At 35.6% G+C, this 18,964-nt stretch overlaps 5 protein-coding genes across 5 annotated transcripts; 3 read left to right on the top strand and 2 right to left on the bottom strand.

Moving 5' to 3' along the window:
* Window positions 1-452: 452 nt before the first annotated feature.
* On the bottom strand, window positions 453-2,214 carry EAF01_011144 (uncharacterized protein; the record flags this gene model as incomplete). The annotated part of the gene is made up of 6 exons (XM_038919401.1): window positions 453-902; window positions 964-1,333; window positions 1,428-1,532; window positions 1,601-1,955; window positions 2,065-2,102; window positions 2,153-2,214. 6 exons carry the CDS (start codon window positions 2,212-2,214, stop codon window positions 453-455), a joined length of 1,380 nt encoding a protein of 459 aa, XP_038765272.1.
* Window positions 2,215-2,247: 33 nt separating this feature from the next.
* Window positions 2,248-3,919, bottom strand: EAF01_011143 (uncharacterized protein; the record flags this gene model as incomplete). The annotated part of the gene is made up of 4 exons (XM_038919400.1): window positions 2,248-3,262; window positions 3,312-3,526; window positions 3,589-3,743; window positions 3,808-3,919. The coding sequence occupies 4 exons, from the start codon at window positions 3,917-3,919 to the stop codon at window positions 2,248-2,250; spliced, it is 1,497 nt and encodes a 498-aa protein (XP_038765271.1).
* An 888-nt stretch (window positions 3,920-4,807) lies between these two features.
* Window positions 4,808-6,982, top strand: EAF01_011142 (uncharacterized protein; the record flags this gene model as incomplete). The annotated part of the gene is made up of 5 exons (XM_038919399.1): window positions 4,808-5,310; window positions 5,364-5,985; window positions 6,038-6,239; window positions 6,292-6,344; window positions 6,400-6,982. Exons 1-5 carry the CDS (start codon window positions 5,151-5,153, stop codon window positions 6,980-6,982), a joined length of 1,620 nt encoding a protein of 539 aa, XP_038765270.1. The 5' UTR covers window positions 4,808-5,150.
* Window positions 6,983-8,041: 1,059 nt separating this feature from the next.
* EAF01_011141 (uncharacterized protein) lies at window positions 8,042-8,977 on the top strand (the record flags this gene model as incomplete). Its single annotated transcript, XM_038919398.1, has 1 exon — window positions 8,042-8,977. One exon carries the CDS (start codon window positions 8,042-8,044, stop codon window positions 8,975-8,977), a length of 936 nt encoding a protein of 311 aa, XP_038765269.1.
* Window positions 8,978-10,827: 1,850 nt separating this feature from the next.
* EAF01_011140 (uncharacterized protein) lies at window positions 10,828-12,354 on the top strand (the record flags this gene model as incomplete). Its single annotated transcript, XM_038919397.1, has 2 exons — window positions 10,828-10,981; window positions 11,042-12,354. 2 exons carry the CDS (start codon window positions 10,828-10,830, stop codon window positions 12,352-12,354), a joined length of 1,467 nt encoding a protein of 488 aa, XP_038765268.1.
* Window positions 12,355-18,964: the final 6,610 nt, after the last annotated feature.

Below are 18,964 nucleotides of genomic sequence, written 5' to 3'. Positions count from 1 at the left end.
GGAATCATGAGATGCTGTAAAGGAAGAATAGGAATACTTAATTCTCTAGATTATTCTTCGTCAATAACACGCTTACAAAAACGGAATATATGCAATTAGGGAATGTTAAGAGAGGTAAATGTCGCATCAACGAGGCCTACGCTGAATGCCATCTGAGATATATATCCTTTCAGTCGGTGTGTGTACCATGTATGGCAATCAAAACCCACTTGGATTTGCCTTTTTCCAGAAGAGAGTTTATAGGAATTTCTTAAGTTATCACCCCTATCACCAGTTTCATAAACTGCGTGTAGAGCAATAGCTTGCGTAGTGCGGTTCATTGCATGTGACAACTCAACTATTTCGATAGAAAAGTAGTTATCTAATAACCGCTAGATCCCGATATCTTAACTTCTGCTGCCTAAACCCGAGAAGCGCCCTTAACTGAACCCCAACACACCACACACTAATTACTATTCCTCCATATCAAACATCTCGCGAATCCCCAAATGATCCGGCACATCATCCGTACTCCCAAAGCACAAGCATTCCGGCATCAGCAACTGTCTCAATCGCTTCCGAAACACAGCATGGAAAATTGGTCCTTTCGGCAACATCCCATCCAACATCTGAAATTGCACGTCAAAGTATTTCGCAAAGGTGATTTCTCGCAGCGCATTTGCCCATCTGTAAGCACCAGGACTGTGCATCAAATCCGCCAAATCTTGTTCTCCTATTTGTAGGAATACGGTGAAAGACTCGATGTTGGGGAAATGGTGCAGCTCTTTGAGGAAAAGCTTTAGGCGACGGCCGTCCACATACTTTTGGGCGTGGTTGAATGGTTCCATGACGAGGATGTCGAGAGAGATGTTCTGGAGGTAACGGAATTTTGCATGATTAACTTTTGACCATGCGAAACTAGCCTAAATTTGTGTAAGTATTAGCATGGCGGTTCTTTGTCATGGGAGAATCATGTAGGTATACCTCAAGTTCATTAGTGAAGTTTACACCAAAAAATTTCCAGAACCACGTCAAGAATTCTCTTAGCAAGCTTGATTCTCTGCTCTCGCTCTTCCAAATACCTGAATTGCTGTCGCTTGAATCCCTCTCGAAGTAGAAGCCTTCCGAATGCGCGAGAGAGGCAGCAAATCTGATGAAATCGACATAAGACCGCGCAAAGCAATTTGGATAGTCATTCTCGATATAAACGATGCCCATCGTCTTTTCCTTGTCTTCGCTGGAAGTTATGTCCGTGTGCACTGCGAAATCTCTCTCGAAAAACGCATTGTTTGGCGGGATCTTTATTTCTGCATCTCGGGATTCAAGATATCTATCCTCGTTGGAAGTTCCTTTGCTGGTGACTTGAATGGAGTACTTGACGGGGGCAAATTGTAGGCCATCGTAGAGTAGAGTAATCTTGCATAAGATGGGAACTTCTTTTGATATACGTAAATGAGTCAAAATCATCGTCTCCCGCCACTCTCTTGGTTGGTATTTGCGTAAAGATATTGGTGCGAATTTCTGGTGGTGCAAGTTTAATCGACTCGAGGAGACTACCAAAAGTCAGCAAATCAGAAGCCAGCTTCAATTAAAGTCAGCTACAAAGTACTATTCAACGTACCTCTGGGTTATACTGTGATGAGACGTATTAGGATTATCTGCATTGTCTTTGAATGTGGAAGCACCTTGGAACTCCCGAAGGGGAAAGCCAGGAATCAACTCGAGACTTCGAAAATAATAATCTCGGTCTTTTGTGTCCCGGAAAAGAGCCTTTTCCTCGTCAAACAAGATAGCATTTTCATTCATAAAAGCTGGCCTGTGTTTCAAAGTGAAAGGAAGATCATAAAACCCTCGCGCAATATACCGTGCAGTGGTGTGAGTCCAAGGGTCCCTAATATCATAAGTGAGCCCGCCTAATGCAGTCATTCCGAAGACGGGGCTGTATCTCAAGCTGTGAAAGTTTTTGTTGTTGTTTACTTTGAAATGAACGTTTCTGTTTTGTTGTATTCGCGATGATACACGCGATATATATTCACTTTCGCTTGGTGTATTACTTCGATTGACTAGGAAGGTACCTAGGTATACCTACGTTGAGTGATGATAAGAGAAGGTGAATATCCGTTCTAATTCTGTTAGCAACATCAAACACCTGGAGCATATTACAATGGCTCACAATCGATATCGAGGGCTCTGCGTGATCCCAGGTAGTGTCAACGTTAAAACGTGTGGTATCATTGCTATTTTCCTATTCCAAGTTGATCTGATCCCCTAATTCTGCAAAGGCTTGCCCATGCCTCCATATGTAACCACCTTAATGGTTTGATATTCTGCAATTCCATATTTGCTTCCTTCACGTCCAAATCCTGATTCCTTAACACCACCAAATGGTGATGCTACATCACTGATCAACCCAGTGTTGACACCAACCATTCCAAGCTCTAACTCTTCTGAGATTCTAGTGGCTCTTTCAACGTCTTTAGTAAAGAAATATCCTGCCAAGCCGACATCGGATGAATTTGCAATTCGAACGACTTCCTCTTCAGTATCGAATTTAAGAAGACCTGCAACAGGACCGAAAGTTTCCTCGTTTGCGATGTCCATATCTGTAGTAACACCAGTGATGACAGTGGGTTGGAAAAAGTTTGCTCCAAGCTCAGGGATCTTCTGTCCACCTTGAATAACCTTTCCTCCTTTCTTCTCTGCATCTCGTACATGAGCTTCTACCTTGTCAACCGCGCGGCCGTGAATAACTGGTCCATGCGTGATACCATCAGAGAAACCACCTCCAACCTTGAAGTCCTTGACCTTTGCGGCAAATTTCTCGGCGAAGGCGTCGTAGATTCCAGATTGCACAAAGATTCTGTTGGCACAAACGCAAGTTTGTCCAGATGAACGGAATTTGCATGCAATAGCACCAGTTACTGCAAGATCAAGGTCTGCATCATCAAATACAATGAATGGAGCATTTCCACCAAGCTCAAAAGACAATTTCTTCAATGTCGACGATGATTGCTTCATCAAAATCTTACCCACACCAGTAGATCCGGTGAAAGAAACTTTCTTGATGATTGGGGAAGTGGTGAGAAGCTCGCCAACAGCGGGTGTATTATCGAGAGAGCTAACAAAGTTTACAACACCCTTGGGAATTCCAGCCCGGTGTGCAAGTTCGGCGAGAGCGAGAGAGGTGAAAGGTGTTTCTCCGGGGGACTTTGCTACAACTGTGCAACCAGCTGCCAGTGCAGGGGCTATCTTTCTCGTTATCATAGCAGCTGGGAAATTCCATCTAGACAAAATCAGCATCGTGCAATCATTGTAGTGCAGAGTAAACCTACGGGGTGATAAGTCCGACGACACCAACAGGCTCCTTCAAGGTAATAACTCTATTTCCAGGAGTAGATGATGGAATAACATCTCCATAATTCCTGGGAGCCTCTTCGCTGAACCATTCCAAGAAGTTGGCTGCGTATGTTGTCTCTCCTTTGGCGTCCGCCAATGGCTTTCCATTCTCCCATGTTATGAGCCTAGCAAGATCCTCACTGTTTTCAACCTGTATGAAATCAATCAACAATCGTCCTTATTATGTTTCCATAATATATTCTTCTAGCATACCATCAAATCGTACCACTTTCGTAATAGCTTAGCTCTTTCTCTTCCAGTTGTAGTTCTAAACGAGGGAAATGCTGCGGCGGCGGCATCGATTGCTTTCTTCGTATCAGCTACATCGAACTCTGGGGCATTTCCGATGAGTTTCCCAGTTGATGGATCTGCAGAGGGAATGAATTAGCACTTTTTCTCGGCATCGACTCTTGATGAAGCTGCAAAACATACCATGAACGTCAAATGTCTTTCCGGAAGCTGCCTTGACCCATTCTCCATTGACGTACGCAACTCCGGTTTTGAAGAGCGATGGGTCATTAAGTTTTGGGACAGTGTGCGACATATTGGAAGCTTTTCTTAAGTTGATGACTGGTAAAGTAGATGGTTGAAAATGTGAACGAGGTAGTATTCTTGCTGTTGATCTTAATATGTTGTTCATGTTGAGAGAGGGGGTGCCAAGCTGGGGGCTTTTATTCTAACAATTCCAGATTCGAGCACCAACGTCACCATGGAATAACAATTGGCTGTTGCTGACAATTGAGGTGTAGGAGATACGAATATTGGTTTAGGGGAATAGAAGTAGATATTTCTTAGACCCGATGGAAAATGCACCGGAATCGAAACACTTTGAGTAACTGGAGTTACGGAGAGCTCAATGGAATCATGGAGCTCAGGATAGGGCGTTCGTTTATCGGATTTATCGTGAGGTGAGTGAACCTTTGCTCGCTTTGATAAGCTTCGCCGCGGGGCTGTCACTAAACCTAATTCAGGTGATAGCACATTCAACATTTGTAATGGGGAAAGTTGTACACAGTCATCAAAAACAAGTCAAGTCAGGCGAGAGACAAAGGTATGAAAGGGGTAGAATACAATTTTACATAATTATATCATTCAGTACATATATAATTACATTCTGAATTATATAACGACACGCACAAAGATATTATCAGATATCGTTTGAAAGAAGATCAGTGTTCTACAAGATCTAAAGGAGGGCTAGGGCTAAATATATCATTTCATTCTACCAACCGCTAATCGAAGGCCTACGATTCCCTTCTTATTCATTAGTATTGGTGGAAAGAGAGGGAGAGGGTACCTGTGAATAACATGGACTCTACGCCGAGAATACTACCTCGGTACCTCTACTATGCATCTACGTACCTGGTGCTAAGTATCTAGCACGTCAGCCAGCATCCCTAGACCTTGTTTGCGCATACTCTTCCCCGACTTCCCCGCGTCGGCAATTCCTGGGCAATCAAGGACAACGTCAAACTCAATTCGATTGACATGCAAGTACAAAGTAGTAATTTATCCAGCTTCATTCATCAAAGGTACTTCGGTTTCCGGTATGATATACTGCGAGTACCACGTAGGATATGCACTCGCTATCCGTAGCAATGAGATATTGGGAAAGAACCAGAGATCTACACTGTACAGACTGTGAAATGATTACTTAAACTTCGTTGACGTTCTCTCTTGACATTCCTCTCTTCACTGAATGTACTTTTAGTTGTTCCCTATTACCAATTGATGTTTCGGAGACAGGAAATCACTAACTGTCTAGTACTTACAAAATGGCTCGCATCACTGGAGTCACACTTCTAAGCTTTGTGCAAGCAATTCATGCTCAAAGTAGCTTCACTGTTGCAAGGACCGCCCCAGCGAACGCCGGTACCCCACTTCCGGCCTTCATAAGCTACTCTATCGAGTTTTGTTTCTTCCCGGATTACGCTGGTATGTCAAGAGCTCAGGGCCATATTGCTTGGCTTATATGCTTAAATTTTTAGGGAATAACTCAAGTCCCAATACCTACTCAGATAATTTGCTTGACAATCTTGCACATTATCAAGGTACTAAACCGCACATTCGAGTCGGGGGAAACACTCAGGATTATGCTCTTTACAATGCTAGTCTTCCATATGCTGTGAATGGTACAATCAATCCAGCAAAAGCTACAGACTATCCAACAGCGGTTTATTTTGGTCCATCCTTTTTTGAGTCTTACAATACTTGGTCGGATGTCAAATTTAGTCATGGATTCAATTTGGGTCTAGGTGCGAATAATTCTGCTGGATGGCAAACTCTGCTAGACACGATCCCCTTAGCATGCAAAGCTTTAGAAGGCGGAAAGCTTCTCATGTGGGAATATGGAAATGAACCAGATTTATTTTCCACCTCCGCACAAGGACCAGTTCGACCTCCTACTTGGAATGAATCAACATATGTGAGCCAATGGTTGAATGGCAGTCGACAGATCAAGGAAGGCGTCGCAGCAGCTTGTCCGGACTTGGCCTCCTATGGATTCTTAGCACCCTCTTTTGCTGGTGTTGAAAATCATCTAGATCCTGTCACCACATGGAACTATGGATTAGATGTAGGTAAAGATATTGAATTGATATCATCACATAAGTATAGTCCCATTCACTATGTTACACTTTGAATACTAACAAAACTATCAAAGTTATATTGGTGGTGCGACGCAACCAGGTGTAACACTCCAAGGAACCCTTATGAATCACACGTCAACTGTCGTGTCTGTGGCCCGACAGCTGAACGTGTCTAATATTCTTGCTTCATCTGGCGTACCCTTTATCCTCGGGGAGACCAATTCACTTTACAACGAAGGTGCGCCAGGGTTGTCAAATGCATATGGTGCTGCTCTAGTACGTCCTGTCTGTAGTTAATCTCCATTTCATCATATTAACTTGTATTTAGTGGAACTTGGACTTCGCTCTATACGGTGCAAGTAAGAGCATTCGTCGCATTCAGTATGTACTTTCCAGCAATCAATTTTCACGAATCTCACATTGACCCTTCATCCAGTTTCCACACGGGACTCTCATTCCGCTACCAGGCTTGGCAACCCCAGGATACGGATGTTGTCCCAAAGGGCACCAAGCCACCATACTACGGTAACATCGCCGCTGCTGCCTTCTTATCCAATCTTACCGCAGCCACCACAACCATAGCCGAAATCCCACTCTCAAACGCAATGGAATCGGCTTACGCTGCATATGTCAATGGTGCCCTCAAGCGCATCATAGTTATCAACATGCATCAATACAACTATACCGTAAACGGAACCTCTACAGTTTTGAATCCCGTCCCGCGTCCAATCAGAAATTACACAATCACAATCCCAACCAATACTACAACCGGATCCTCGGACCACTATGCACCAGCTGCGCTGCCGAAGGTAGCTACATTGAGAGCCCTTCATGCAAATGGTAGTGATGCAATAACCGGTATTACGTACGATGGATATTCTTATAACTATGAACTTAACAACGGAAAACCTGTACGATTGCACAATGTGACGGTCGGACATACGGTCAAGGTTGTGGATGGGAAATTCACCGTACCAGTTGAAGATTCGGGGGCGGTGACGGTTGATTTCGGAGCATGATGTATGGATTAGGATTTTTGATAATGTATACAAGGGCATGTGCAAACTAAACCACTTATCTAGTTCCTTCCTGTATTGCCTTTAAAATACACGAAAACAAGGCTTTCATAAACCTCATCTCCTGTATATGTTCGTTGACACGAGATAGTTTCCCTGTTTGAAAAGTAGTTGTTCATCTTCGCTTTCCATTCTCTCCCTGTAACAAAACGAGTGGTTTATCTCCCAACTCCCACTATAGAGAGATTCTACTGCTCAAAATCTTATTCTTTGTGGTCAGGCAAGATTTTTTGTTGAAAAAATTCGCGAAATTTTTTGTGAAGATCTTTGTGCTCATGATCTGGAGTCCATTCAAAGTTGTGTGCTTCGACTTCAAGAACTATGGCGTAATCCTCTCATTGCTACAGCCCTCTTCTTCAGGACACCCAGGACATCCAGGCAAATCGGGAGCTGTGATCCAGGCTTTCGCTCGCAAGAAATCTCAACTCGCTTGTGAATGAATTTTCTTATCATGCAACAGACTTTGTTTGCCTTGACGAACGAAACTGGATTCAATGAATTCAATCTATGTGTTTATTCGTCTGAAGGGGTGGTTTGTTCCTTTGTAACATAAGGTATTAGAATATTGACAGTCGTCCTTCTGTCTGTGAAGTTTTCGTTGCTATCTCCGATCAGCTGTGATTCAATCTTCGTTTTGGCAGCGTTAGGAAACCACGTTGACTCATCCACAATGTTCTTCTGCTGGATAGATACTGTCGAATGCTTTCTGATTAAGTAGGAGAAGAGCATACGGTTCATGGTACAGTCCACAAGTGCCACAGCAGTAGCAACATATTTTGGGGCGCCACAAATCAACGTTGAAGTTCTTACGGTCGCGACTTGAGGTATTTAGTTACCTAGAGATTCACAGTCGTAACAATACTTACGATTGACATGACAAACTTTATTGGAACTCGAAAAATAGTCGTTAGCAAAATTCTCGAATTCCGTCGGCTTGCTTTCCACGGAATATCTTCGAGGTCATCCAGTGAGAGAGAAATATCAACCCTAGCATTTCAAGATATGTCGCCTTCGTCTTCGGAGCCGTCTAGTAGGAGCTCCTCGGACGCTTTCTCAACTTTAACCATTAGAAAGAAACGACAAGAACAACGAGCCAAAGCCCAAGCCCAGGCATCGCGAAGCAATCTTGGAGAAAGTAGAGACCACACACCACCTGAGACTCCAGGTACAATAATCTTCCATGCGCCTGTTTCTCGTACAAGCGCCTTAGATCCGAGAGGCCATGCTCAGGCTTTAGCACGTGGTGGTCCTTCGTTGGAGTTTGGCTCATACGAAGAACTCAACATAAACAATCCTCGTCGACTACCTTTTGACCTTCAGCAAGCTATGTTGTACAAAGTATGCGGAACGCTTGAGGCTGCAATATTCGACTTCACAAAGCGCTGGGCGCCAGAATTCCTTGACGATAAGAATGTGAAGTCGGGTCGAGAAGTAGAGCTCAACTTTTGGGAGAAATGGTTAGCCGCACCTGTTATCCCTCTTGAAGCTTTCGAGAACCCTAATGACATTCCTCGATATCTTGAATTACTGGGCAAGTTTAAAGAGATCTGTCACACTTTCGTTCACCGAAAGAAGGCACCTGTTTTGTATGTCGACCAGATGGTAGCTGACGCCATAGAAATGACCAAGATGATCAAAGATGAAGCACGTGCTGAGTCACTAGACGAAATGCATCAAATACTCCATCATATGGGAAGCCTTTTGCGTAATCAAGTCACCGTTGAAATGAAGGGGATTCTTGATGATAGGCTCCAAACCAATAGACATCTTCAAAAGACGCCGATGAGCTGGCTGGAGGCCAGTCGATTGCAAGAAGAGGAGTCTGAGATTTTGAGAGACCTGAATCATGAAAATGACGTGTTCGCATCTTTGTATGCTAGGTCATTGCAAGCCCTGGAGGAAATTATGGAACCGCTTTCCAAGATGATGATTTTCTGAGAATTTCCGTACTTTGCCGGTCGTGTCAAGTTGAACAGTGGTTGTGTCTTTTCCGGTGTCCGAGTACTCCACATCAAACACTGGAGCATGGAAAGAAAGCGAAAGTTAAATTGTATGTATCGCAGCATATTGCATTATTGTTCTGATATTATTGCAATTTTGGGTTATTCATGTTCATTGGCGGAACAAATTAGTCTTGACAATGATGGCTTTCACAAAGTATGCAGGAGATATTTGAGACTTTGTAAGGCGTAGAGGCTGAATGTAGCAAACCTCGTAATATAATTTATGTTATTTATTGAAGCAACTTTACTCAATAAATCTGAGAAGAAACCCAATACTCGATGGTACCCCGTGGCATGTATGAAACTGGCATGTAGACTACTCATGCATGAGTTGCTTCAAATTGTTGAGACAACTCATGTCGACTTTGAACGTCTGAAGGTGTGAGTTTTCAGCAATTGACAGTGTAAAAGTATGTATGAACAAGAAAAGTGTAGAATTGTGAGATCCAGATGAGCCTGCAACCATCTAAGCTGTCCACGTTGTTACTACTAGTAAGGTAGTTGGATCAGGTGGAAGATCGATGGCTTCCTTAGTGGATATATTAGTAATTTCTCATTGAGCCGGTGGTAAACGGAGAACAAGGTTTTAGGGTCGGTGAGGGAAAGCACGGTTTCGTTGTTGATGCAAGGTACGTACCTACATGATACATGCTAACACGACCCCAGCTTTTGGATATGATATGAGGGCTGACATAATGTCATCTAATCGGCATATGAGAGCGAGAGGAAGAGCACCATTTTATCATCAAGCTCTTTTCCTATCGCCATGCAGTGGTAATGAGGGATAACCGGAAGAGATTGTCTGTAAGCACTGAAGAGTAAATAACTCATGACAGTTCTCGCTATGATATCCATGTGTAGACAGTGACGAAATACATACAAAAATGACTCAATGCGGGATTTGAAAATTCTGTAAAGAAAAAAGGGGCAAGGAAGATGATCAACAACAAGGAAAGGAAACGTTCCGTCTTGGGGGGTGGATGTTATCCAAGCGTTTTAGTCTCATCCCGAATAGTACGGGATTTGGTAACAAAATAGGTGTATTTTTGGTATCAATATATAATGTCCAGGTAGTTAAAGGGAGAGAAAGGCTCAAGGAGATCTCGGAAGTCCTTGTTAATGGAACATCATCACGTGAATTAGAAACATTCCTCATTCTACTGTAGGTGCGGGATGCCAAGACGCTAACCCCGCCTTTTTATAAATCGTGCTTTCTCTTTTTAACCTTTTCTGGGGAAATCACCAATCGCTTTAACTCGTGATTTCTTTGGCTTCCAAGGAAAAAGGAACCAATTATTAATTTCTCATTGCCTCATGATGTCGTCTTAATGCGTTTTTCCTCTTTGTTGCTATACATTTACGTAACAATGAAACGAATGCGTGCTGGCTGTGAAGAGTATTGGATAACTTCTTGAGCTGTGCTTTGAGCTCTGACGATGGAAAGAGAGTCATGGGAGGTCATCTCGCAATTTCCCCAGTGTTTGGTATGCAAATTCTTCATGCATTGAGTAAGATGTTGTCTGACTTGGGACTTGGCCGGGCCAGACGTTTCCCTATAAACAGTTGAGAAGGTATAAGAGTCTCACGATAGCCTCACAACGAAAAGATGGATTTAAGAGTGGCGAGAAACTCAAAGAAATCCTTTTACAAACCATATAAAATAGTCATTCAAACTCCTGGACCTCGGCGTATTGTTGGCGATACGAATTTGGAGATATAAAAAACTTGAAACACATAACCTAGCATCTCGAACATTTCAGCACCTCAGAACTTCACTAGAACACAATGTCTCGCTTCTCACTGCAAAACAACTCGAACAGGAGAAAGGCATATGATGCTGGGCAATCTCCATTAGAGTTGCTTCCACCTGAGCTTCTTCAAAAGATACTCGGCAACCTAGAACTGAAATACGATCACAGAGAAGGAGGTTCAAGCAATGGTAAGACTTCACTCAATATCTGCAATAAAGTTCAGTTGACATGATATTGATATTTTATAGATTCCGGCGACATCAATTGCCCTCACCTTGAGAGGCCTACTTTATTTTCATGTCTTCGTGTATCAAGAGCCATTTATATGAATGCACTTTTCATTACATATCGAAGTGTGACGGTTACTCACATGTCCGCCTTTAACCATATACTTGCTCAACTTACCGAAAATCCCATCCTGGGTAGAACCATTCGACGTCTTGATTTCTCCGAGTTGAAAACTGCACGCCCAATGGGAGAGTTTTCCAATTACCTTTACGGAATAGTTTCACTCGCTCCGCACCTTCGAGAATTCCGAATACCCAAGGATACCAACCTAAACGGTTTCTTAAGCGAGTCCTTACTTCGACTACTTTTTGTTGGGTTACCTCATTTGAAGACGTTAGACTTAGGTAATTGCACGTCATCAACATTGGATTGCATACCTAGCATCCTTGATGGTATGCCAGCATCTGCTTCACTTCCGATCAAATCATTATCCTTGGAGAATTGTAAAGCTCTACCAGCTTCATCCTTCGACTCTCTATTTTCACGGCTAGGCTCCATTCGATCGATGACGTTATCACATACTCATATCACGACAGAAGCTTTACAACTTCTTCCTCCCACGGCCAAAGTATCACATTTGGCTCTTAATCATTGCCCCTTCCTTGAAGATGTCTCTCTGATCGACTTTATCACCTCACATCCGTCGGTGAAGAATACATTGGAATACCTCGATGCCTCTGCTGACCTCACGGTTGGTGAAGAAATAAACGAAAAGGATACAGAACGTCTACTGAAATATGCACCAAAGACTATTAAAACTCTCAAGCTAAGAGGATGGAAGATGGACTCAGCATGTGTCACCCAGTTAAAGGCCTTGAATCAAACAGTAGAAGAATTAAGCATAGGCACTGGCCTCCGCATGCGCGATCTCGAATCTATATTTCTCGAGACTGAAGATCATGAATCACGAAACGAAGAAGAAGGAATCGATTCATCAGAGATTGACTCAAAGTATACCACTGTCCTCGAGCCAATGGAACGTGCGATAGCCATCACCAAGTTACGACGAAGGATTTCCAACACCCCGTTGCCTCTTTTCAACGGTGTCAAACATAGCTTAAGGTATCTTGATATCAGAGGAATGACATTGGCAGAACAGAGCAAGATTCGGTCTTCAATCTTGCTCGGCAAACAATCAGTGGCACTGAATGTGATTGCTGTAAATGATAGATTAATGGACAGAGAAGGGACGTTGAAGGAGATTTGTGCGAGTGTGGGATGGACGGTAAAGAGAGATGGAAGGAGATGTCTCTTGGTTAGACGAAAAGTTTAACATGCTTTCAGGAAAAGTTTTGCAGAAGTTCTGGCCTTCACGATCAGCGTGGATTGGTGTTATGGGAGCATGGTACGCGGCGTTTAGAAGCTCAAAAGTATTTGACCTTGGATTGATACCATAGCAAATTATGTCTTAATTTTTAATCAATATGAATCGCATTCAATCTCGCTTTTATTTGATGCTATACAGATCAAGGCTAAGCAAAACTCGTCCTTGCTTCAATTCTTTTTGACAACAGTTCATTAACATCGTTAACTAAGCCGCCATCCTGTCTTCTTGAATTAGAATTCTTCAATCCTCCAGCATTATATCTTTCTTCTCGGCATGACCCACACAGGACCTAAATCTGAAGATACAAGGCTTCTTGCCCCGTATATCTACACAAATTCCAAATATATATCTAGCATCACGTGAACATCTCGTGGTACCTCACCTTCCTTGTCTTCACGCAAAATGACATTTACGTCAAACCCCCTTCATCTTCATCTCTACCCGAAATGATCGTACCACAGTTCGCCGTCCAAAGGACAAATTGTAGAAGATTAATCCACTGTCGCTCTTCCCCATTGGTACTCGTCATTTTACAATTATTCGCGAAAATAAATTTTTCTTTGATGTCTTGTGTTTTATAATATAATTAGAAAAACTAACATAGTTTAACATCGAGTGGACCATATCATCGAGTAAGCCACTTTCACCTCAATTTACACCTTCAAATATAGATTATTCAATAATTATTGAATCAATTAATTTAAATTATTAAAAATCTAATAATCTAGGATCTATTATATTATATTATTTTAATAGATTTTTGTATTATAATCTAACTTTTCATATTTATTATAATATTTATTAGAAAATACTTCCTTATTAGAATTCCTTTCATTTTAATATTTATTATATTAAATCTAAATGTTAATCTTTTATTAAAATAATATATTAAAAATCTTTTATTTAATAAATACTCCTTCTTAATATAATTAAGTTTTTTTTTTATATTAATATTTATATAATATTTCATTTGTTTTTTGAAATGTATAAATCTTTATATTTAAAAGTGTATTTTTATAAGCTAATTTCTTTATACCTTTAATTAGAATTAATATAATTTTAAATAAAAATATAGAGGAGTTTGATTAATAATAATTTATTTGAGATTTGATTAATATTGATTAAAAAAGAATTTCAATTAAATTATAAAGAGTTTAAAAGATCTATTAATTTAGATTGAAAAAGAAAAAAGTAAATATACAAATTCAAATATTTAATTTCGAAAATACAACTTCAAAATTAAATAATATCAACCCTGTTTTTTGAAATCTTAATTTTATATTTTGAAAAGTAATTAATTCCTTATATATAATTTTAAAAATTATAAAGAATTCAATCTTCAAAATATAATTAATATATACCTTAATAAATCTATCAATTTGATTATCATATAAACATTTCAGATTGTTAAAATAGTTAATATTAAGTAATTAAATTAAATGATTTAAATATAATAATAAATATATATTTAATATCATTCACTTTATAATATACTTGAAAAGCTCTTGATTTATAATTTTTATATCCATTTAATATTAACATTCGATATTTATCCTTTTTTTTATTTTTAATATACTTATCAAAATATTTCAATTATTTTAAATCTGTTTTATTATTTGTTTATTCATTAAATATAGGTTTAATAGCTTAATTCATAAAAAGATTAATTTCAGTATATTAATTAAAGAGATGAATCTATTCTTGAACTATTAAAAATGAGGAAATAGTTTCATTCTTTTTATTTTCATATATTATTATTATAGCCTATTCTTAATTGTCTAATTATACTACCTTACTTCTACTATTTCGTTTAATATTAATTATTACTATTTGTTACAGGAGCTGCCTCTAGGTTACATGAAAGTGGTTAGAGATCTCTTAAGGTGGTTTAGACTAAACTTCAAATAGAAATTCAATAAGGTTATAACTAATTACAATTCTTATAATTATAGTAATAAAACTAATAATTGTTTTTAAGTATAAAGCTTTATATTATAATGAAATTCATTTTTTATATAAACCTTTGTTTTAAAGTCGATTGGTAAGTTGATGTTACAACAGACATCACATGACACATTCGCATGTCACGTGAGGGAGCCTTGGGGAGCCACGGGCTCCAGGAGCATACGGATCCCAGGGGCTCCAGAGGACGAAGGTCTATATAACAAATGAGTTTCATTAGGATATAGAGCTTCGTGCTCAAGAACAATCATTAGTTTCATTACTATAGTTACGAGAATTGCAACCAATTACAACCTTATTGAATTCCTACTTGAAGTCTAGTCTAAACCACCTCGAGAGATCTCTAGACACTTCCACGTGACCCTAGAGGCAGCTCCCGTAACAGTTGATTGATAAGTGATTAATAAATCGATCAGCTTTGAGTTATATAATACTTGTTCTATAATCTATATGATATTATTGTTTATTTAATTTATACTTATTAAATAATCTATAATTATTATTCCTTTTATACTTATTATAAAATAGATGCCAATAAAAGATAAGTATTTATCTTTTAATTATTATTTATTGATTTGGTTATCACTATTTTTAATTATCCCTATAATATTGTTTTTGTAGGTTTCAATATAAGGCCTTAGGTTTATTTTATAATTCATATTGTAGTGTGGGTACCTTTGTAACACTATCCCCTTTCTAGGCTAGTGCTTGTTCTAAGCGTTTATAATAGTATGTTCCCTTTTTAATCAATTTTAAATGAATATAATGTTTTCTTTACTATACCTTCTATAAGAACAACTTTTATTTATAATATTTTTACTTTAGTTTATTATATCAAGCGTTTTGATATTAAAAGAGATTCTTATAATTTATATATTAAATCTGATTATTATTATATTATTAATAATAGTTTATTTTTATAATGTTTTGAATATATTTGTTATAAAAAAGATTACTATTATTTAGGTTCCAAAATACCCTTTAATTATAAATCTTTAGAGTGATAATAAAAATTGCTATATTTAAAAAAAAAAGTGTATTTTTACTTAAATATAAAAGATTAATACTTGAATTCTTCGTTTATAGAAACAACAGTAGTTTTTTTGTAATTATAAAAAGGAAATAATTCATCGAAATTTTTATACATTAAAAAAACTTGATTTGACTAAGGAAAATAAAAGATTAGAAAAAGAAAAAGTTAAGAAAAAGAAATTAGAAAAGAAGAGAATAGATACTACAATTACACCCACTCTTAATAATTCTTTTTCCTTCGATTTCTTTAATCCCTTATTGTCTATATTATCTGATGCCGAGATTGAGGCTTTATTGACAGATATGAGTACTTCAGGTGGAATACCTGTAGTTTTTTAGAGTAATTAAGATTCTTTTTAAATTCCTATATATTTTCTGAATATAGATAATCTAATTATTTAATTAAATACTTAACTTTGCCTTTAATATATTTACAATCTAATATTATTTCAATATTGTATATAGCTTTTGGATTAACTGATTCGATTTTTGTAAATAATACGCTTAACATTTTTAATAATACTTATTCGAGTAAGGATATATGGAATATTGGGTAAATATTTATTATATCTAATAATTTCAATTAATAATTAATCATTTTTATTACCTTATTAATCTTAAATAATTCTAATTTCTTGTAATCAAATTTATTATTTGATCTTTTGGTTTTGATATTATATTATAATAAATAAACTTTATTCTTTTTTTTTAAATATAGGTTTTATATTACATTTTATATTATAATACATTGCTATTCTGAAAAATATAAATCTTAGGTTAAGAGCTAGTTGTTTTTGGAGATTTTTTAGCTGTTTGACTTATACTATTACTAATTCGATATTAACTTTTTATGGTATTAGTGTTTAATATGCTTTAGAATTAAACCTAAAGTTAACACATATTAATGTTATCTTTATGGTTTCCGTTTTCAATATGTTATATATGAATTGTATTATAAATAATAGTTCTACTCAATTATCTTATTGATAATTTATATAGTATCTAAGATATACTTCCATTATCTAATTAGTCCTCTTTATTTGACCATCTATTTGTAAATGAAAAAATATCAATAGCTTTTTTTTAATATTTATAAATACTAATAAGGTAATCCAGAATTTCGAGATAAAGAGCTTATCTTTATCCAAGATTATCTTATCTAATACTTCATATATACTTATTATAATCCTAAAAAATATATATACTAATTACTTAACATTCCATATTTCCTTAAATAATATTATATATACAAATTTCATTAATCTATTTATTATATTAAATATCATATTGTATTCAATTCCTATAATAAAATCTTTTAAGAATAATAATTTAATTATAAAGTTCTATATAATAAACTTCTATAATTAAAAAGATATATCTAGAGTCTAAAGCTAATTATATAAAGTATATTATAATAACTTGTTTTATATATAAATATTACAATTTCCAACAATTTCTTCAATTATTGTTCTTATTTATAGAAAGTAATTAATTTTCTATATTCTTGTAAATATTCTTATAATCCCTTGATATTCATATACTAACAACCTATATTATTCCATCACAAATTCCTTAATTATTTAACTCGAAATATATACTTTCCCATAAAAGTATATAATCTCATTTTCTATCATAAATTCTGGTTTTATTATCTTACATATATATATAACTATGACATCCCTCTTATAATATAATTGAATTTTAATTCTAAAATAATTGTCTTCCAATATATATATAACTACAAGCTGTAATACATTATAAACCAATAATTCACCTTCTTTCTTAAATATAACATACAATTTATACAACTCATTTTCTTAATATTCTAATTTTCAATTAAGAATATTAATTCTAATGTTTTTTAATCCTTTAATATATAAAATTCTAAAATTATAATTAATTATAATCTTCAACCATTTAATCTATCATCTATTTAACTACTTTATTATAATAAAGTAAACTAAATTCTTATAATTTATATATATCTATACTATATATTTTAATTCTTTTAAATAAACTTATTATTCTCTAAATATATCAACTATCACCAATAATTCTTTATTATATATTTCATAATTTAATTCAACTAATAATAATTTTTAAGAATAAAATATAATTAATTACTATTTCTCATTTTAATTTAATTAACTTAAAACTATTTCTATAACAAAATCTAAAGAATTCATTTTTATTATAATTTATTTCTTAAAATCAAATATTAACAATATTAACTCTTTTATCACTACTTATTTAAACATTTCAAATAATTTCTATACCTTAATAATCTATTCAAAACTTTCTTAATTTTTTCTAATTAACACAATTAAGAATATAATAATTTTTGAATAATTTTTAATAAATTTTCTATAAAAGTTAACAAATCCTAAAAAAAATATACTTCCTTAATTATAATTAATTACTTTCATTTAAACACTACCTTAACCTTATCTTTACTTATTTTAAACCTTTAATTTAATATAATAAATCCTAAAAACTTTATTTCTATAATATAAAATTTGTATTTATTTGGCTTACATAGCAAATCTACTTTGAACAAACTTTCAAGGATATTACTAATATCCTTAATATATTAAACCTTATTATTCAAATATATTAGAATATTATTCAAATAGTATATACAACAAATATCTAAATATAGTAACAATATATTGTTTATAAATTTTATAAAAGTAGCTAACACATTGATTAGCTTGAATGATATAATCTAATATTCATATAACCCATATCTTATTTTGAAAGTAGTTTTTCATTTCTTACCTTCCTTTATTCTAATCAAATAATACCCGTTGTGTAAATCTATTTTGGTGAATATTATAGCTCCATTCAATCGATCTCTTAATTTTGTAACTAATAAAAATAAATATTAATTCTTCTTAATAAGTGTATTAAGCTTTCTATAATTTACAACTAATCTTTTAGTACTATCTTTCTTAAGTATTTACATAGTTGGACTTGCCACTTGAAACATGGATTCCCTAATCCACCCCTTAGCCAAATTATCGTCAATATATTCCTTAAACATTTTTAGCTTATTAACTAATATTAAATAAGTTAGGGTATGTATAGACATTTTACCTTCCTTTAATATTATTTTATAATCCTATAATTTATACTTTAATAAAGCTTCATGAACCCCTAATTCCTTAAAAACATGTTTGTATTTCTTATACTATTCTAATATCATAGACTCCTTTACCTTAATTACAATTTTCTGCTGTATTATTAGCTTCTATATTTGTAAAGGAGATATACTAGCCTTCACTCTTAATAAAGAACCTTAGACTAAATATCCTATATTACTAATATTATTCATATTCAATTCTTTTTAATACATATTATATCTTATAAAAGTTTTAAATATATCGTTATAATCATTCTTATACTAATTAAATATCACTATTTCTTGTAACCAATTTATTCTAGAATTATATACCTTTAATTATAGTATTCCTAAGATGATTTATTATTAACCTAATGGTATAACATTAAGCTATATAACCTTCAAATATTAGATTATATTTATTTGTATTAATTATATCTC

Source organism: Botrytis porri (assembly GCF_014898465.1).
Source record: "Botrytis porri strain MUCL 3234 chromosome Unknown BPOR_019, whole genome shotgun sequence".
Taxonomy (NCBI): domain Eukaryota; kingdom Fungi; phylum Ascomycota; class Leotiomycetes; order Helotiales; family Sclerotiniaceae; genus Botrytis; species Botrytis porri.
This window is presented reverse-complemented; position numbering and strand designations above follow the sequence as displayed.